Here is a 21,829-nt window from a genome sequence, read left to right as displayed (position 1 = left end):
GACCTCTCAGAGTCTCTCACCTAAATCAATAAAATTAAAAGGAACAGAATTATGCAGAGAGAAGGTCACCAAGTTCTCATGGAAGTGCTATTATTTATATGCAGCTTTGGAGAATTTAGCCACACATCTACCTAGTAGCCAATTTATCCATACAGAATGGGTGACCCTGCTTCACTGTACAAGCTTTTTTGGTCTTTTTTATACTTAATACAATCCCTCCCTCAAGATTTTATTTTGTTCTGATTTAAACCAGTCCCCAATTGGATTGTCACACTACTACAACCTATGTCTGTTATAGCTTCAACTGACCAGTAATGGCAAAGACATTATGAGCAGAACATTAATACTTCCCAGATGACTTATCTTTTGATTAATCTTTAATTATCTTTATAACTGATATATGGAATAAAATCTGACCCCCATTAATAACAGCAGGACTTCACTCACTATTCCCTGTTTAAGGTTTATTAACTCTTACCAATTCTTTTGTAACATGACTCCTACCTTGTCAACAAATACAGACTAGCTAACAAACAGCTGCAAAGTTTTTCAACCTAGCTTAGTGTTTTATGCAGTGCAGACATAAATGGAAGCAACCTAAGAAGTAACAGCAGTTTTCATAATATTAGAAGATGCTTAAGGTTATGTTTGAGAAAATTCACATATGAAATACTGAAGGAGAGGAAATACTTACAAGAAACTCGTCTCTAATAAAATACTTGGCCCTTGTAACTCTGGGATCCTCACCAGGCTCTGGTGTTGCTGATTAATGATAAAATGAATATCTCATTAAAACAGATGTTTCATGGTGATAGCTCCTAAAAATCGTAACTTGTTCTGTTTTCTGCTCACACGCGATAGAAGCATACTTTGCAACACTGACTATGAGATACAGCAAACCATAACTGATTACATAAAGCAGCAAGATTACAGGAGAACAAAAGAATATTACAGTGCCTGTAACACCAGACCTTCGGCAGATTAGAAAAATGCCTACCAATATGGCTATCTACAGGTGCCACACTGCCATTACTTGGGAACAGTCCTAGTGAGATTCAAGATAAACTAGCACGATAAATGGGTCTATGTAGTACAGTTCTGTGAGGCGGACACTTCATTATAGAGTTCCTATTTAAAATATTATTTTGTTGATTTTGTTGCAACCACCTGTGACATATACCAACAAAACCAACCTCTAATCTCAAGTCTCAAAGATCACTGCTGCGTCTCTGCAGTAGCACCGTATGGGCTCTGTGTGGTCTGCCAGCTAATAGGATCTTGGCACGATGAAATCATTAATATATTCAGTGTACAAAAGACAGACTTTTCTCATGACAAATACACAATAGTTAACAGGACAGTTTTGCTGAAAGGCACTTAAAATTATTTCTACTCAGTTTTCAAATCTTAAATAAAAAAAAATTACAGATGTGATTAACAAGAAAATGATAAATTTCCTTATAGAACTTACAAACAAACACCTTACCATCATCTGGTGTAGTGTAGCGAGCAAATTCTGGAAAGTAGTCTTCAATTTTAGATTTCCCTGCCAAAACTTTCTCTGCTAGCAAATCTTGTTTATTCAGGAAAAGAATTACTGAAATGGTCCGTAGCCACCTATAGAAAATTGAGGCCAAACACTGTGAGAAGGCATATCTAGGATTAAATTGTAAAAAGAAACATAATCCAGTACTGAAAACAGCATATTCATATCACACACTAACAAATTTGAACAATTCCTTTCCTACTTGAATCCAATGGCATAGTTCAGGGCTTACACACCTGAGTTCTGTTTGCATGTTTTGAATTTGAGAAATGATTTTTTAAATTATTTACCTACTTTCTTTTGTTCATCTGAATACATCAAATACGTGAGCTTATCCACTTTTTTATTTACTACTATATCACTGCCTTAATTACCTCATCCCTGATATAGCAATTACTAATTTGTAACTCTCCAGAGTTTTCTTCCATCGGATGAGTTTATTATATGTTATTGTAACAGGTGGGCAGCTGTGAAAAAACACTATTTTGACTGTGTTGTGAGAAGCAAACAAAATAGATTACTCTGTAAGAAGTCTTTACTATAATGTAAGACAGAATTACTGCTTTAGATATGAACAATGAAACTTCGATTCACAGACCTGTTGTTCCAGATACTCTTGAAGAGGTTTAGTGCTTCTTGAAGCCGATTGGTCTGATTATCCTCTCTTATGACCATGTTGTAGCTACTGCTGGCCACCACAAATATGATAGCAGTCACATCTAAATCAAGAAATACCCCTCAGTTAGTACTAAATTTCACTCCAGAAGAAATACCCAAGAATCCCAGAGTTCAGCAAAAAGTTGCCAAACATTCAGCTTCACGGAGACAACAGTCTGGGATGCTACTGCCTCCTGCTTTCTGAACACCAGAAATAAGGGGAGTGGAGATATAATCAAAGACATAAAAGAGGCCAGAGAACAGAGCTGATCCAATGAAAGTAGATACAGAAGGGAAAGGAATAAAAGGGAGAGAGAGAGAAATTGAAGAAAACGAACAAAAAATGTAAAAAGATTTTAGATGTGTAAAGAAGTTTAAAATACAACTCTGGCGGAATCAAGACAAGACATACTGGTGTCTCCAGGGCAACAGCACTTTTGATCCATATTGACAGTAATAATAAAATTAGTGGATCATGGAGTTTTATGTCAAATTGCCCTATTCCTCCTAGTGTGCGCTGCACCCGCAGAGGCCCCTGTCTTTGAGGGAGACGTCCGCAGGGTGCCAGGCTCTGGGATGCTGTGATTCTGTGCTGCTCTGCTGCTCCAGACCCCTCATACTGACTTCCAAACTCATCTGCTGCAGACATCAACAGCAAGAGAAGTGAGTCCGATCATGAGGATATAACAGGACGAGGAGGGAGCACAGTGAAAATCAAAGCTGCTGTTAGTAGTGTAGAAGAAAATGCTGCAGAGCAGTTCCACGTATATCTGAAGTGCTCAGATGATGCTCTGCAACAGCAACTATAGCAAAAAATGAGAATTCAAGTTGCTTTCTATTTTTTTCTATAGGATCTCATACATTATTTGAAAGAAATGGAATTTTGCATAGTTCCATAACTATTTTGCACATCTCCAAAAAAAAAAAAAAAAGATAAAATATGTTAGTCAGCTCTAGCTTTATGAATACTTGCATGGTGAAAGATTTCACACACCACTTTGCAGACTGACAGAGTAAAATGTACATCTCTAAGGAAGGTAGACGCAACACTGCAGAATACAAACAAAACTACCTGGTTTAAATCACACGGAGAGTTAAGAACATACTCATCTAAACTAAACTTTGCCTACAACATCACTGTTAACATTCCAGTTCTTTCAAAATGCATTCCGACCTTTCTGTCTCATCCACATCTAGTTTGGTGCCACATTAGCAATCTAAGGGAACGAGCTTGCATGCAGGTATTTAGTGTTTTTGTCTGTTTATATGTTTTCAGGAAGGACACTCCCCTGAATGCTGTTTCTAAGTATGTATGACCCTAGAAAGGTGCAGATTTATAAATTTCAGTGTAAAATCTTACTCCAAGAGCATTTGGGAGTTACTATATACAATATAATATACTATAGATCAAGCACGTATATCCTCACCTGCAAGAAAGAATGTAACCTGCAAATCAACATTCACATAGTTGGCAATAATGCACACACACACACACAGAAACCTAAATGGAGGGAAGTTTCAGCAGATGGAAAACTGTTAATTTATCAGACTCAGTTTCCCTTCCACGTACACTCTCCCTAAGGATGTTCTGTGCAGTAACAGAAAATCACATGCCAAGAAAGCTCCCATCCAGTATAACTGGTCAGAGAATCCCTCAAGCTACATGAAAAAGTAAACAGCTTTTGCATGATAAGAGAATTAAAAATGGTCATTAAAAGTTTGCAGAGAACTACACAGAAACAAACAAAATCAAACATCTTACCATTAAAACACTGGATCCATTTTCGGCGTTCGTCTCGTTGCCCTCCAACATCAAACATACTAAGAGCAAAATTCATAAATCTGAGTCAGAGTGCATTTTGGTTTTTTATTTTTTTTCAAATGCAAACAACACAACATATCAGAAGTTTTAGGACTTCTGTGTCCTAAAAGCTAAAAAGATTAAATTAAAAATATTAAAAATAACAATAAAAAATCCATTTTTAGAGCATACTTACTAAATTCAAAACTCAGAAAATATTTGTGTTCTACTAAACAACAATTTAAGAAATACGAAAGTAGCCCTAAGGATTACAGGGTAGTATTTCCTCCACTTTGTGGAGGCAGTTTTTTGCATTATACATACAGGGCAGAATATATATCTCTATCTATCTATCTATCTATCTATATATATATATACAGGATACATACGTATATGGTTTTGTGTGTGTTTAAGAAAAAGAGCATACTTACTGAAAATTTACTTTGTCCACCTGAAATTTGGTTTCAAAAATTCCTGATGTCAAAACTCTGCATCTGAGAAGATCCTAAACATAAAAGAAAAGTCACAAAGTTTGCAGAAATGTGTGTGCTCCACTTAAGAGCACAATTATTTTAATAAGCAAGTTGTTAAGTGCCAAGCTTGAAAGTGAAGGGACCATCTACGGGCCACATATACAAAAGTTCCGGAAGGCTCAGGATGATCACAGGACGTTAGAAATCTGCAGCCACAGATTTCACTGAGACTGAGAAGCACAACTGGATCTTTAAACAACCACCAGCCAATACCCAACCTGCAAACAATTGAAAAGGTCACGAATTTGTTATAAAATCCTACCACAACCCAACTGTATTGGTTTTTATTTAGTGTGTGCTGTAAAGCAGTGACAACCATATAGAATGCCTACCTGTTAATTAATAGAGAAGAACCTAATTTGTACAGGCTTCCCATTATAAGTATAATCTGCTACAAAATACCTCTTTGAATTCAACTGGAGAGTTTGTAATTTAGGACTTAAAAATTTCAATGTTGCTCACAATGGATCTGAACAGTAGCTAAACTGTAGTATTTGCAACACTGACACAAGACCATGTAAATGGAATGGGCTGTAAAAAAATTATATGCACAATAAAAGCTCTGTTCTTATTACATAGGTATCAAACTGGTTAGTCAAAGTCAAAACCACACAAAATCCAAAGGTTATACAACATTGTTAAATCATTAAACGAAATGGCTACATTTTAACATCAGTTTTCTGATAGTAGATTATTGTCACCTAGCTATTTTAATCCTTTTATATTGAAATACACATAAAACATTGTCCTAATGTGATCCACTTGTTTGAAATACTTTTAAATTTCAAATGCTCCAATAAGCAGAAATAAATTTGGAAGACTGGATTCTCTAGAGTTCAGCATCTCTAGAAATCAACAGAAGTATGAGGATAAAGCAAGTACTCACCCACCTCAAGCAAAAAAAGAATGTTTACAGTGATAAGAAAAAAAAATAATTTATAAGAAATCCAAATATTAAAATGATGTATGTTTTATTTATTCTCAAAGGTCTTAACAAAAAGATAGAAGCTTTTCTGTGTGTTATTCCCTATGAAAATTCTGGTTAAAATGTGTTTGGTTATTTATTCCACAGAAGCATGCTACATGCTTCATACTTCTTAATTGCACTGATTGAGCAGAAAATTAGGAATGTATGTGTGATTTTGGATTAGCATTTTGGATTTAAGAAGATTCTCAGATTATCTGTAACAAAATGGAAACCACGTTTCCTACTGTTACTCTTATAAAAAATAAAATTCTTCTGACACACTTCTGAACTATTTCTGACAGAGTCATCTTTAAAACATCCTCTTCTGTTAAACCTTGTGGAGTCATTTAACTACCAGTTGAAATTTGCAGACTTCCACAAAGGTCAAAATAGGCACACGGCTTTGCTTTCTGCAAATGAGGCTTAGATAACACTGAGAAAAAAAATAATATTCAGATCACTATCATTTGCATGCAGAAAAGCCTATTTTTATGTATGCTATTTAGTAACTTGAGAAGCTGTTCTCCCCTGAAGGTAAACAGAATCTTGCAAAATGCGCTTGCCCTTTTTGCTGCAGATGAAAGACGGACATTGCTACTCCTTGAGCTCTAACTCTGGAGTCTGCAGTCCCCGGCAAGGCCAGATCCGTGCGCTTTGAACACAGGATTTAGTTACTACTAACAGTGAATACATTGGTCCTGACTGAAAATGAGTGTCATTTGTAAAGGAAGTTTCAGTTATGTCTTTAATGACAATTGCCTTTAATTACAAGGTCCACTGTACTTGAGAAGAATCTAGCCTGCAGAAAAAGAGGCACTGCCAGACCTGCACCTGCTGAATTGCTAATTATTTTGCTAGTCCTTTTATTCATCAGAAAGCATACATGAAAAGTTATTTTTGTGAATAATGTATCTTCCTGCTTTTTAGAAATCTGGCTTGGCTTACAATGGGAGCCACCCCGCTCAGAAAATGCCGATCAACTTTGCATTAAAGGAAAGAAAGAACAGTTATTCAGCACGATGGACAAAAATTTAGAGATCAGTCATTCAAATATTTGATTTGTACTGTTGCAAAAATTTGACAAGTCTTAAATTTGAACAGAGTTTAATTTCACAGTACATTGTCACTTGGGTTGAGATCATGCTTACATAAGTTATTTTTTACTGTCATACTAACTACATACAGTATATGATAATACACTGCAGTCACAAATGGCACTTGGAAAGCTAAGACAGAGGGTACAGACATGTTGTGTAATTTCTTAATGAAGCTTTACTTACCTGGTCAGATGGTGTATAGTCATTTTGTTTGACTATGTCAATCTTGTCTAGAAAACTGGGAAGAGGAAAGAAAAAACAGCTTTTTAACTTTCAAATCAGACAAGCCATCTAAAGCTTTATTAACTGACAAGTTTAGTTCAGTAACTGACAGGTTTTCAGAGAGCAGTGGGGAAATTGTAATATGTTTAGCTTCACAAAATGCTAAATACACTTAAGTTATTTAACATATGTGCTCTAGGAAAAGCTGCATTCCTGGCATTTCCTAGCAGCAACCAGCAGAGGGCAAATTCACAGGTTTATCTACCAACGCTGCTAATCTCATTAAACACCCACCTCCTCCCCGTTAACAGACACACGAGTAGTGTAGTCGAACGTGGATAATATTTTTATATAATTGCAGAACATAATCTGCTACTGCTAACAGTAAAACAGTGAATCAAATTGCCTGCATGCAATCTTCCTGAAATAAGATATTTTTTCAAACATATCTTTGCCTATAAATAATAAATTAAAACATAGTGAAAGAGAGTACTTTGGGGTCTTTACAAAGTTTTTAGCAGTTAATCGTATCCTTCTGACTAACTATTATATTTTAAAGAACAACAACAAAAAGCAAGGGATGTATTTGCTGTCTCTGTTCTGTTCCTGCGTTACAATGAAACCCCAAGCCGTGGCAGAGCGGGGGTTTCGGGATGCAGCGTTCCGTGCAAGGAGCCCCCGGCCGCGCGGAGCCGCTCCAAGCGTGCGGCGGGTGGGCACGGAGCTCGGACCCTTCCCCTTTGGTGCTCCTGGGGACCTGGCAGCGCTTCTGCAGCCTGCTCTACTGGGAACATTAATGATTAATCACAGCCCTAACACCAACGTACTTTAAGATTCCTTTTAAATTCATCTGCCTCAATTCTTTTCTTCATAAAGCACGAATCAATGAAAAGATGAATTTTCCCTTCCCATCCCTATACATGAATAGGTTTGCTATTAAAATACATTATTTTTGGATTCACACATCAATTTGGAAGATGGGGGATTGAAGACTCAGATTCACAATACAAACCCCCAAATCCCATTGAAATCAAGAGGGTTTTGGCCCTCCGTTTCACCTCCTACTTCCCAAATGACTTTCTGAAACCTCTAATGAAGAGCAGGAGAGGAAAAAAATTTTTTTTTGCAACGGCTTCAGAGCAATTTTCATTAGGAAACAATGATCATCTTGTTTCACAGGTGAAAAGGCTTTTTTTTTCCCCCCTGTTTCATACTTACAGAATTTCTAACTCATTAAAATGCATCTTCATTAAACATGCTAATAAAAACATACAACAAAGCCTAAAGATCAATTTCCATCAAGAAAGGTGACATGGAGACAGATACACAATGACAGATATACAAAGACTAATCGATGACAAAGTTTGTCCTGCAATTAGCACACTGGATTTTTTTTCACCATCTCTTCCAAGCTGATAATAATACTCTTTTTTAATCAGAAGGAAAAAAGCTGAGCTTTTTGTTCAATGCACAGGGGATCCTAAATGTGTACGACAACCATGAACTGCATCTAGGACAGCTTTTTCCGAATTGTTCTACAGTATTCTCTCTTAAAATCCCAATTTAAGAATCGCATGGCAATAACATACATTTCATAAGCTGGAGGATGCTTGAAAAATGTTCAGAACATAACATGTTCATAAAGATTCAAAGGTGATTACTATAATGTCCCTGCCTTTCTGTACCGTATTTTTCTAAGTATAGCATTTTATGTGAGGTTCCATGAGAGGTGGATTTTTGTTTCTGTTTTTTTGTTGTTGTGTTTTTAAACACTCCACTAATCAGCTTAATGGATTTTGGAAACTGACAATTAGAAAATAACAACAAGATATTGCTAAAACCTGGAACTGAAAGTACAAACCTCTTACTGTTGTTTATGCAGACTATTTTTAGGCCTACGATTTCCTTGAAAAACATCAGCCGCATAGGAGAAGCAGTACTGTACTTGAGATGAATTCCAATAGCAACATTCATGCCAGGTAAAACAAGCTCGGATGGAATAAACATCATTTCTTGCCCCCAAAACAAGTCCTAGCATTCAGGACTATCTGCTACTCCCAACAATACCAGTTCAAGAAGAGCCTCTCACTGCAGGAGCGTTAGAACCTGCAGCTGCAGGTCAGGCCAAGGGAGCAAAGCAAAAGCTTGCAGGAGGATTCCCTCCTGTGCCCACCCCTCTGCTCTAGCCACCTTAAAAAGCACCACAGACAACATACAACTGTTTCTGCATCAACACAGGGGTTCATTCTTTCAGTTGATCAACTTCAAAATTACTTTTGTTTGGAGGGACAGAATAGTAGAAACACCTGATTTGGTGCATCTAAAATAAGGTGCAACAGTGGGAGGAGGGAGAATTCAGAAAAGATCAATACAGTATTTTCACAGATTCATAAATCACCATCAATCACCACTGAAATCTTTTTAAGTATAGGGATTTATCAAGTTAATGAAACTAATAATCAAAGTAAATCAGAATAAAGGCAATTGGAAAATAAATACAAATTCACCATCAGTAATTTTTATTTTCCGTTATGTTCTACCCAAAACGTAAGTACTACTTTGCCTGCTGAATTCACTGCTGTTAGAGCCTGTGCTAGGTCTCTTGGAGATACACCCACCTATGCCAGCCACGAATTTCACAGGAGAAAGAAAAGTCACCTTGGTGGAATAACTCAAATAAAACCATCAAACCACAAAAACAAATTTTATATTGAGAACAAGCCTTGCACCAAGTTACAAAGTCAGTTAACTTCTGCTGTAAAATTTTCCCAGAGATTATATGAGAAAGCTATTTTCCAGAAAGCAAAACATTCATCCAGCATCACTGCCAATCCCCACATAGGGCCAGATTCTGGACATGACTAAATAAAAGCAACAGTTATTGCTCTGCAAAATACTGTCACCAAGTCTAAGGCACTTTTGCTGTGTTATAAAAACACAAAAAAGGGCACTGCTAGGATGCATGTTTGTTGTCAGCAAAACTTGAGAAGCAGCATCCCTAGAACGGCAGCAGATGCACCCCTGTGATATCAAAATGCAAGGTATGAGTAAAAATTAAGATCTGAAATAAAATTGTACTTTATTTTCAGGGCCCCTTCCTCAATATACAGAAGGAAAAACAAATGTGAAATGTTTTGAACACATGCACAAAAGCTGTCTTTTACTTCTGCTAGGATAAAGTAATTAAGTCATATACATACCCCCATCTTTCCCAATTTTTTTTTTAACAACCTCCTACCATGTTCCGCTTTTTCAGAACAAGATATATGCAAATTACCAATTCTTTCTGGAGTTTAAGAGTTCAGAGAGAATTAAATTCTTATTCTGATAAATTCACATATAGGGGGCGGGGGGGTTAGTGAATTGACAATGATGCTCCAAGACTAAGAACTTCGCTCTCCACTCATGTTTTCCAACTGAAAAGGAATAGAACACATGAACCCCCCCACCTCCAGAAACAACAAAACTTCATCATTTCGAGCAGAACAGGACACCACCACAAGACCAGAAAATGCCTGTTTCCTTTGCTATTTTCCCTGCTGAAGAGAAGGGGTAACTTGCCAGTCTGACTGTACTCATTGTGATCTGATTAAATGGCTGACAGGCAGGAAAAAAACTGATCTCTCTTCAGAGCAACTTTTGGTTTGAATGTGGGGTAATGCTGGAAAGGTTTCTTCAAACAAACAACACATCTATACCATCAGATTTATTTTTCTGTCAAGCCATAACCTGAAATATATGCAAAAAGGCTCTCACATGACATATTAAGACCTCACCGTTAGTATCAATAAGATAGCGTGTAGTGACACATCAAGCAATTAAGTTTTTCAGTCCCAATCATAAATAAAATATTCAATGAAGATTTCCCTCACCAGTAGTGCTGGAACTCTGTATTGGTGAAGTTTCTGCCCTCCAAAAGCCTCCAGGTATTTTACAGACTGTAAATCACGCTCCCAGCTCCTGCCTCCCTTCGTTCACGCTGCATTTCCTGCCTCTACCATCACATCCTGAAGCACACACTTCACTTTAACCCTATTTTAAGAGTAGGAAAATCAAGGCACACAAGGAGTAAATTAGTTGCCCCACGTCCCTTGAGTCAGTGAGAATGGAATTTTCACTTCCTCTGAGTCACGGGCTGTATCAAGATAGTGCTAAGAATTCGGCACGCTGTTTTTACGCTGATCACCTTTAAAGCAGTCCTCACAATTCAGATTCCTACGCCTGAAAATAAATGCATTATTCGTTTACTGATCTGCCTAGAGAACAAACTGTGCAAATGTCTGGCAGATTTATTTATTTATTTATACATGATCCGGACTACAAAACTGGGCTCAAGGCTCCCTAAAGTAGTTTTAAGTTGAAATTTATCTCAGCATTAAGATTGTTTATAAACAAGAGTGCTATTCTTTTATTTCTCAGAACAGAACATGCTTTACTTCTACTTTACTCGCTTTTTTTTGTCTGTGCCATAATCTTTAACGTTATTCAGAGACAGCTCTCAAAAGCAAAACAGTTAACTATTTGCTAAATTGTTTCTTCAGCTACTTCATATATATTGTAGCAGAAGCTACAAAGTCAGACGTATATAACAGAAATATAACAGTCTCTTTAAAAGGGTATTCAAGCTGAGAAATACATGATGCATATCTTGTAGCTAGAATGCAATCTAAAAAAAAAAAAAAAAAAAAACCCTCAAATAATAATAATAAAAACCAAAGCAGCAGTGTATTCCAAACCCTGAAAAGCCAGGTCGGTTATAGAGCGCCCAAAGCCATGGCTTCCCATGCAGGTCAATACGCTGACAACAAATCCAGGGCACAGGGTTTATTTTCAGTTGCGAGCGTGCACGTACACGTCGACCGTCCCTCAATGCTGCCGTTTCTGCTACTGGGAGCAAGCAGCAGGCTGAGACGAGGGGGAATCCTTCTCCTCTCACCGCCGATAAAGATTGCTCTTGTTTTTCAACGAGTTTATTTTGTAAGAGAAGCAGAAAAGCAGGAGACGTTACAGGAACGATGCAGACAAAAATAAGCAAACATTCGATCTACTAGTATTTATGGCATGCTGCAAACGAGGCAGTATATGAATCCAAGCTTGTCATGTGTTTTCTCAAAATGCAGTAAAAAATAAAAGGATGTGGGTAGAGTTTTTGATTTGCTTTAAAAGATGTGATTATATTTTCTACCATTTGCAAAGCTGTTTTTTGTTGTTGTTGTTGTTAAGATGGTGATAGATGACACACTACAAATGTTAACGGATAATTTAAAAATATTCAGAAAAACACAGCTCTTTTTATCTTTAAATAAAGCTAGATAAAGAGAAAATAATTATTGAAAGCTTTGCACTTATTTTAATTACTCTGCAAAGCAAATTATAATAGAAAATACGTATAAAGGTACATACAGACGGTATGTAACAAATATTCTTGGTGTGAGTATGAGCAGTTATGTGTGTTGCCTGTGTTGTTCCTGTAATGAAATCCTGCGTGCCAGTTCTCAGACACATAAGAACGCCATTCAAAAACGGAGTTATGTTGGAAATGAACTTTCGTAAGTAGTATAAGACTCAAACAAAAATTAAGGAAAAGACCACTATTTAGAAAACGTCCCAAAGAAGCTGGAAATATTTCTTAATTTCCAGTTTTGAGTCAACTGGCTACTATGATTTCCTTCCAGAAGGAAAGTCACACGAAAGGATATTTTTAAAAACCTAAAGCTCACAATTTAATTATGTGATATATATCCATTGATACTCTATACATGAAGTGATTTTGAGAGCAGCCTCAGCGTCAATTGCGGGAGAACCTCGGAGCATTCCTGCCACTTGGAGGCGGAGGGGCACCATTGCTCTAATTTTGAAGCAAATAATGAGAAAGCTGAAAAGTATGACTCCATATATTTGGAATCATCTTGTGGTAATCAAGGTTACAGTTCCTTATATGGCGTGGAGTACATGAAGCACACATAAAAAAAAATAGAATATTAAAACTACGGGGTATAAAGAACTGCAGCTCCCGCAAAAAGCCCTGAACGCACCCAACCAAACTCCCAGAAAAGCCGCCTCCTTTTTGCGCTGCCGTGAAATACAAACCTGGCCTGAAAAAACAGGGCTGGCTCCGCATGTTGCAGCCTAAACTGCATAATTAAAAAGTGCAACCCTCCAGGAGGCCACAAGACCCGAATGAATTTCAAGCAAAGACAACAGACCATAACACAGCCTTTCAAAAACTGCCAACGACCGAAAAGAGCAAACAGGGAAAAGCTGGGAGAAAAGGGAGAAAAAAAAAGAAAAGAAAGAAAAAAAAAGAAAAATCTATTTAAAGAAATCGTAGTTGTCTCTTTTTTCTCTCTGCCTATCTAAAGTTAGTCTGGCTTAGAGGATGCACTAACTTTCCCAATCAGTTTTACATTACAGCACAAGTCCAGAAATAGCTCCCAGCCGCCTTGGCCTCTAGCACGGTTGCCATGACAATGGAACCACAGCTCTATAAATAGCTCCTCAGCACCAAATCTTGTGAGACACATCTGGAATGGGGCCAGCCCAGCCCCAGCTTGACAAATAAAAATAGGCACAGGCCGTTTCAAAGGCTGGAAAGGTACAATGCATCTCCGCTCGGGCGCAGAAACGAGCAGCGGGCGCAGGAACAAGCCTGCTCGCTCGTTAGTACAAGATTTATTTGATAGTAGACGCAGGAAAGGAGAAAAGTTACTTTACGGCGCACTAAATGTTCAGTCCTTCTCTAATGCCTATTTTTCATTCTTTCCCCCTGCTCTGCGGCAAAACCGTACCGCTTTGGAAACTGTAACAATACAGTTTCTTGCCCACGGGACCATTAAAATCAGGCAAAAGAAAAGAAAAAAGATCTTCAAAATTCCCCTTCTAACTATTTCTGTGGATTTTTGGCTTCGACCTATTTAAGGGTTTAAGCCAGCCTGTGCGACGCCCCGATCAGCTCCGGACAGGGCTGCAGCTCCAGCTAAAATCCCTGAGAGGCTCCCTGGGGCCTGGCGGGGACCTGCCCCTCGCGACAGCTCCGGCCTCACCGAGAGCCCCCTCGGCCGCCCTGGCCTTGCTGCGAGGCCCCTCGGGCCGCCCCGGCCTCACCGAGAGCCCTCTCGGCCACCCTGGCCTTGCTGTGAGCCCCCTCGGGCCACCCCAGCCTCACTGTGAGCCCCCTCGGGCCACCCTGGCCTTGCTGTGAGCCCCCTCGGGCCGCCCCGGCCTCACCACGAGCCCCCTCGGCCACCCTGGCCTTGCTGTGAGCCCCCTCGAGCCACCCCAGCCTCACTGTGAGCCCCCTCAGGCTACCCTGGCCTCACCACGAGCCCCCTTGGCCGCCCTGGCCTTGCTGTGAGCCCCCTCGGGCCACCCTGGCCTCACCACGAGCCCCCACGGGCCACCCCGGCCTCACCGCGGGGCCCCTGGGGCCACCCCGGCTTCACAGCAAACTCAGACGGTGCCTTCGGAGAGGAGAGGCAGAATTAGGCGGCTGCGTAACCCAGCCCACTTCGTACAGGCGCTGCCCTGCAAAACTGCCTTTTAGGCAGGCATTTTCTTGCACTTGATGGTGAGAAAATGTCTTATTTTTAGCATGGGCTCTTATCGACCCATTCAATTACATGCAAATGATCTGTGTGGGAACAGAATGTTATGTCAAAAATGTTATTCATGATATTTGTCAATATTACCCAACAGTAGGCACTGGTATAATCCAGAGAGTCAGTATTTTCAGCAGCATATGAAAGCATTAGTTTCGGCATAAGCCTGAAATTCTAAGACCTCCTTGTTTCACAGATCCTGGAAGGAGTAGTCGATGTGATATAACACAACTGACACAGCTCTCAAAATACAAAATCTTTGTAGCTCTATCAAGAACCAATAGTGACTACAGATGGTAATCAAAATACTGCAACTATAATAAGTATTTAAGCCACAGCAAAATATCTTCCGTATGCCATACAGACACCAGCACACGCGTTCAACACAAACTGCTCCATCAGCCCACAGGATTCCTTTAGGTCCCTACATGGATATTTTCATTTCTGAAGATTGTAGAGTAAGCTCCATCCAGGCTTAAATCTGTATGGAAACTTCCCGTCCCTTCCCCCTTCCTTTCACCATGTACAGTTTTGCTCACTGGCCCTTGAAACAATGTGTATTTTAGAAAACAGCCATTTTCACAGAGATCTTTTGGAAAGCGTGCTTTGTAACATGTAAAATAATGTAACTCGGATTTGTTTTTGTAAAAATACTTCAAGTTAGTTTAAGAGCCCATAGCCAGCTGCAAACTTTGATTAGGTTATACCAAGAAATTAAAAAAAAAAGAAAAAAAAAAGGAAAAAAGAAATATTTCTTTCTTTCTATAAATAAGGAGCAAGTGTTTTGGCTTTGCACAGGGGAAACGCGAGCGGGACCCCTCACCCGCCATGCCACTGGGATCCTTCCTGCTCCGCAAGCGGCTCTGGAAGGAGGCCTCCACAGCAGAGCGTTTGAAGCTCCTTGTTGGTTTCCACTAACCTGGGGCACATCTTATCCCAAGTTCTGTAGCCATTTGTCTACAGCTAGGCTTGATCCCTAGGCTTTCCACGCAGCTCTCCCACCTGCCCATAAACTAAATCAGCCCCACACACTCCAGGCTTTTCCAGCTGCCTTCGCTCATACCTTCCAAGCTTGTAAAATGGTATTTTCGCACTCTCACAACTACCAAAACAGAGTGATTAAAAACGACTTACTACTGTACGCCTCCGAGGCTCGCTGCGCCACACAAGCCCGTATATGTCCAATAACTCCGGAGCAGCCCCTCACCCCACCCCAGAAAATTACCTCACCCTGTCGGTAGGAAGCTTGGGCTGATCCAAGGCCAAGGTTGGGTTCCGAAACGGGAGGTAACGGTACGAATGAGATCACTATGTCGTGATCCGATTCCAGGGCAAGCCCGAGGCAGGAACGCTGCGTTAGAGAGCGCACAGGAACATGGTGCAATCCCCATTTAACTTTTTGTCTTTTTTTAATCTTTTTGCATAGGCAGCAAAAGAAGAAGAAAAACATGAAAAAAACAAGATGCAATTACCATTCATATTATGGAATTTTTCATTTCACTTCCCTTTCTGCTCTTTTCTCCAATTTTTCTGTCTGAATCTTGGTCAGCCATATGAGTGAGGGCCTCACATCTAACTCATGATCCTGTTCTTTGCACACTGCTATCAAGCATATTCCCTTAGATATGGGCATACCATATCTCTTCTCCTCCACAATTTAAATATTTGCTTGTCTTCATACTTTCTTATGCCTGTTGTTTAAAACATAACAAGAGCTGAATTAATCAGAAGTCAAAATATTGCCCATCTTTAAACAACTCATGTGCTGTTGGCAGCACAGTGAGCGCAGAACAGCACATCCAGACCGCAGAAGTCACAGAATCACAGAATGGTTGAGGCTGGAAGGGACCTCTAGGGATCATCTAGTCCAACCCTCTGCTCCAGCAGGGACACCCAGAGCATGTGGCAGAGGGTGGCATCCAGGCAGGTTTTGGGGATCTCCAGAGAAGGAGACTCCACAACCTCTCTGGGCAGCCTGTTCCAGGGCTCTGTCACCCTCACAGGACAGAAGTTCTTTCTCACATGGAGATGGAGCTTCCTATGTTTCAGCTTGTACCCACTACCCCTTGTCCTGTCACTGGCCACCACTGAGAAGAGTTTGGCCCCATCCTCTTTACGTTCTCCCCTCAGGTACTTGTACATATTGATCAGATCCCCTCTCAGTTCTCTCTTCTCCAGGCTAAACAGGCCCAGCTCGCTTAGTCTTTCCTCATAAGATAGATGCTCCGTAGATAGAAGTCCTGGGGACTCTAACCCAGATGATAAGGGTTGGAGTGAGGATGCTGGACAGTGAATGCGAGTGTGTCCATCTGCGTGAACGCTGGCGTGTCCGTCCGCGCCCAACGTTGCAAAGCTGCTTCTGTGACCCACCTAAAGCAGCTTCTGCCTTTCCTGCTGTTCTGCGTGGTTTTAACCTTCTCTGTCTCTGTGACTTGCAAGAATCCAAATCCTGCATATGGCATCAAAGTTTGTATTTTGTATAGCTATTTCACCAAGTTACGCACACCAAAACTATGATTTGTACCTTTACACAAGCAATGAAAAGTTAAAGGTTGATACTTAATTTTAAGAAAACAACGAATTCTGTTTCCATGGTCTTTATTACCTATATAGTTGCCAAACCGGGGTAACAAGAAATCAAGTACAGCTGCGTGATCACACGCAGCTCTCTAAGATGATACACAGTGAACTTGTCCTCCTACAACACCAAACCCCATCCAATGCCGATATTCTTTCATGCAAAAGCAGACACAGACTGCATCATTTCCAGGCTCTGTGGGGGCTGAACAGAGATGGTAACTTTAAATTTTAATGATTTTTCAAAATCTATTTAACTGAAGCTGGTGTAGCATCCAATGGATCTTCCTACATGGGTTTAAAATGGTTTTTGCTACTATACTCTAAGGAGAGAGTTTAGGCAAAATCACTTAGGCAAAAATCAATATGAGTAATTTCAGCAGAATTAAAGAGTACCTCTACAGAATATAAATTTGTTTGGAAAAAAAAAAAAAACCTTTGAGTTCAGCAAACAAATGCTCAGCTTCACTTTCATATTTCATTTTTAATATAGCAACAATCTATGTGTTCTTCCAAAATCTACCTCCTACTGCAGGCTGCTCTAAGCAACCAGAACAGGTGAACCCGATGGGGGATATCCTTTCATTGTGTTTCAACAACATATTTATATGAACCTTGTCATCGTGGTCTTTAGCTCCCTCCAGTGCCATCAAATCAGTAAATTACACTGAACTGATAAAGACTACCTGTTGCATTTACCTGACAGAATTAGTGACATGAAGGGGTTTTTCTGGGGGAAAAAAAAGGTGTAGGATTTTCTCAGAACACATATCCTACACAAAATATACTGATTTAACCTTTTGCATTTTCACATAGATATTTGAAAATTCAAAACAATGGAACAGCCATTACTTTACAGAATGGGATACAGGCAATAATACCACTCAAACACTGAGTAAAAAAGCTGACCTCTAACGAAGTGCTAAAAGTAGTTAGAACAAGTGAATGCAAAAAGAAGGTAAAGGGAGAGGAGCAGGGAAAGTGAAACAATGACAATGAAACAAGGCATCAGAAGTACAAATAACCCATACTATGTGAAGGCTGCAAAATATTTATGGGTATTAATTATTGGTATTTGCATCATCACTTTCACATAATGAAGAATTAATAAATGAATTCCTCAAACTGGTTTCCCTATCTGAAGAAACTGAGATACACAAAATGAATAAATCAAATGTTCTAACAATTTGGTACCTTTTTACCATGGTGATAGGGAGGATTTGACTGCCTTATTTAAATATACTTGTACAGAAGTCTTCAGAAAAACAGTGTAGATGTATTTAAAATAAAGACTGCAAATCCAAAATTCACATTTTCTCTACTTAAGCACCATTACAATGGAGATGTTTTTGTTTTAAATTTCAGGATGTTAAATGTTTTTGCAAAAATGCAGTGATTTGACCGTTATGCTGATCATAGGAAGCTGAAGTAAAGTCATAACTCTAATGCCAGTGTCACACGTGATCCCTGCTCCAGGCACTTCTGCCTGGAATGACAGTCAGCGTCTCCGCAGAACCTGCCTGTCAATACCTGCTCCGGAGCTGACAGCTTCAGCAATTCACGGCCGCTCACATTTCGGTTTGGCTTTTCTCAAGAGCTTTTTTTTTTTTTTTTGAATCTTCTTCTTTTCCAAACTTGGGAAAAACAACTCCAGGTCTCTGCAAGAGGTGGCACACAAACTGGCATCTAGTATTACAGCACCTGTAAAGAGCGTACCTCTCCATTCTGAACTGAATTAGAATATAAAATTACTCCTCTTTCTCCTTAAACATGTGCTCGACTGGGAAATTTAATACCAGACATACTTTAAAAATTTCATTTTAAAATAAGCAAGTGATATGGAACCACAATAGCAATTTAACACTAGTAATTCTAAGGACTGCTGAGACATTAATTTCTGGCTATTGTGAAGGCACTGCCTGAAAATATCTATTTCAGTATTCTTTTGACATGCAATACATTAAATAAGTCAAATTTAAGTGAAGTGTTTGTCTCTCCCTGGTACAATTACATTTAGGCAGATAAAACGGGCAGGAAATCAAGACTGAAGCCAAATGCAAAGGCAAACAATAAAGGTGAATATACTACTACTGTGGGAAAGCTGTTCACAGCGAGCAACCACATGGCTGAAAGAGCAGCACAGCCTTCTCTTTCTCATTTCAACATCAAACAAAAAGAACTGTCATTTGATTTCACGATTTTGCTCTTTGCTTAGATATTCGGATTCCTTGCTTTCTTCTCCTAAAAGGAAAATCTAGTACAGGACCCTCCATCTTCATTTACTTGAACTTTGTTTGTGATAGCAGCAATAAATGGACACTTACTATGGACTATTTCCCCAAACAGCATTTGAAATATTTATTGTTTTAAGCACTTTCCAATTAAAATGGACACCTCACAGAATGCTTTGGTTTTAAATAGGCTCATATGGAGCACTAATGTAGCAAGTGGCATGCTATGCCATTTCAGAATCATTTGAAACTTTTTTCGCCCTTCCCTTCCATCTCTTTTCTCCACAGGCCTACTCAACTTATCCAAAAGCAGGATTTTAATCATTATAAAAACATGAATTCCTTTAAATCTGATCTCCCAAACAGCAGACTGGCTATAAAAGATCTTAAAAGTGGTATTTAAACCTTTAATCACTAAAAGATCGATAAGCCAGACAGTAGAATACACTTTCCTTTTTTTTTTTTTTCTCCTGTTTTACAGAACATATTTGAAGAGCTCACCATCATGGCATGGACTTTTTGAAGGCCACTTGTTTTTAGGATTGAGCTAACACAAAATTTAGACTGAAGCATGTACAGGAAACGTAAAATCCCTGACAGGGCACAACCATAGCCTGTTTCCTTAGCCAAGAATCACGTCTCTTGGTTTCGGCACCAAGAGGTTTCCTATTGCAACGCACTGACTCACACCTGAGAAGTCAGACGCTGCACAAATGGAGCAGAGATAGAGCTGGAGCAGGAGCGCAGCGCGTGTGGGGGTGATGCCCGTGCATGTGTAAAAGAGAGAGTAGCAGGGCGAGTTCACAGGAAAAAGGAGGCGAGGGGAAATTTGAGAGGACTTTTAGAGTGGCTTATTCTCTAGCTAACTTAAGAGCATGTTGCAATGAGGAAGTGATAATGCAGTTGTTTCACATAGAATTTGTTCTTTTAAATTAGCTTTGATGAAGCTACTTATTACAATTATATAAATGTGGTAATTATCTAAACAAGTACTAAGTATGTTATTCACAGAACATAACTGTTTTCACATTGCAACTTAAAAAGACATTCACTCCAGAACGGACAGCTCTGTCTTGAAAGGTAACTTCACACGGAGGAGAACACCCAGAGGGACCTAAAGATGACCGCTTGGTCACATCATGAGCCATCTTTGGAGCCTCAGCTAACATCCCAAATGGAATCCCCTGCTTCAGGGAATGGGGAAGGAGGAGAAAAGGAAAAAGGTTCCAGCCACGATGGCTATGCAGCAACGCAACATGGTGCTGCGAGGTCGACTATTCAGGCAGCAAGAACCAAACAACGGGCAGTGGAAAATCATTTTGCCTTGGCAGACATTAACTCCAGCGCTGCAGTGATGCTGGTTTCTGTTGACACCACTATTTTATTACACTGAAAACGAGCAGTATCGCAAAGCTACGAGTAACAACTCGTTCCAGCACCACGAGCGAGCAGGCTTGATGCAACCCCGTATTTTTCTCTACTCCATCGCAGATGGGCAGCAGGGAATCTGGGAGGAATCAAAGCCTGACTGAAGGGCCCGGGCTGTGTAGTCAAGTTCCAGCAAACTTCCAAACACAGATTCCACAGCACGATGAAAAGCCCATCGATAGCAGCAGAGCGCACCTCCCACCAGCTCTCTGTCTGCAGAGGGCAGTGTCTCATGTTTGCATTTCCAATGGATGACACTCTAAGCCTAAATTATTTATTAATAGATTTAAAATTTCATCTCCTACATAAAAAGGCACATCTAAACAGTCTCAGGGGAAGAACTAAACAAAACCAGGCACTCAAAACCATGGGTAGTATTGCTGCAGTGCGAGAGGCAGGAAGGGGACTATGAAGGTATTTAATCTCTCCCAACTGTCATTTTCCCTCATCAACTTACATTAACTGCTGTGAACCCAGTTGGGACTTTGGCTACCCTCAAAAAGCCGTGCTTAGTAACCAAGTCCATTATTTTACATGAAGATATTCAAGCAGGAATCCTCTTATCACCTCTTGTTGCAAGGAAGCAGTTCACCCCAGTTCATCCCTCCGTGCTGGTTCCCGCGGGTGCCCACGGCGCAGCGGGCATCCCGCAGCCCCAGCCATCGTCGTGCTGCTCCAGGCGGCTGGGAAAGCCCGGCACGCCGCGGTGCCAGGGGAGCGACCGAGACCTCACATACCTGAAACTAAAATCTATGCAATTTGGATGGCAAAAGACAATTCCAGGATTTCCATTTGTTCTGCATTACTATAATTAGAGCTTCCGGATTATGGTTTACACTAAAAAGAACAGCCAGGACTCCAAGGTAGGAGAGACAGGAGCAGATGGGTCAGATAAGGAGAGAGCTAAACGCTTCTGGGGAGGCGCGAGCGAGCTCCAGCACCACCTCCACTCTATCAGGTGCTCACGCTACACGTGCTCTAAACGTTAAGACCACACATGAAACACCATCATGCTGCAGTGTTTTGACTTCTCTTCCTCTACTCAGCAGCAAATTATCACTACAAAAAGAAGCATGCCTAAGTGCAGAAACTGATAAATTGCACAGCAGTTAATAAATAACGTGCAGTTACTAAATAGAAACTGCAGTTTTCTGTTCTTCTAAAATCTTTTG

At 40.0% G+C, this 21,829-nt stretch overlaps 1 protein-coding gene across 2 annotated transcripts in view; it reads right to left on the bottom strand.

Annotated features, from left to right (window-relative positions):
* The window catches only part of GNAS (GNAS complex locus), a 145,588-nt gene that overhangs the window by 3,839 nt on the left and 119,920 nt on the right, over positions 1–21,829 (bottom strand). For both annotated transcript variants that reach the window (XM_088528919.1, XM_088528922.1), the window contains exons 6-11: positions 6,785–6,839; positions 4,436–4,509; positions 3,966–4,024; positions 2,145–2,265; positions 1,487–1,617; positions 695–762 (exon numbers count right to left, since the gene is read on the bottom strand). In XM_088528919.1, the coding sequence (XP_088385045.1) occupies positions 695–762; positions 1,487–1,617; positions 2,145–2,265; positions 3,966–4,024; positions 4,436–4,509; positions 6,785–6,839 (508 nt within the window). The remainder of the gene's footprint in view (positions 1–694; positions 763–1,486; positions 1,618–2,144; positions 2,266–3,965; positions 4,025–4,435; positions 4,510–6,784; positions 6,840–21,829) is intronic.

The sequence above is a fragment of the Tinamus guttatus genome, unplaced genomic scaffold (genome assembly GCF_059628265.1).
Source record: "Tinamus guttatus ecotype Peru unplaced genomic scaffold, ASM5962826v1 Tinamus_guttatus_pri_ptg000027l, whole genome shotgun sequence".
NCBI lineage: Eukaryota > Metazoa > Chordata > Aves > Tinamiformes > Tinamidae > Tinamus > Tinamus guttatus.
This window is presented reverse-complemented; position numbering and strand designations above follow the sequence as displayed.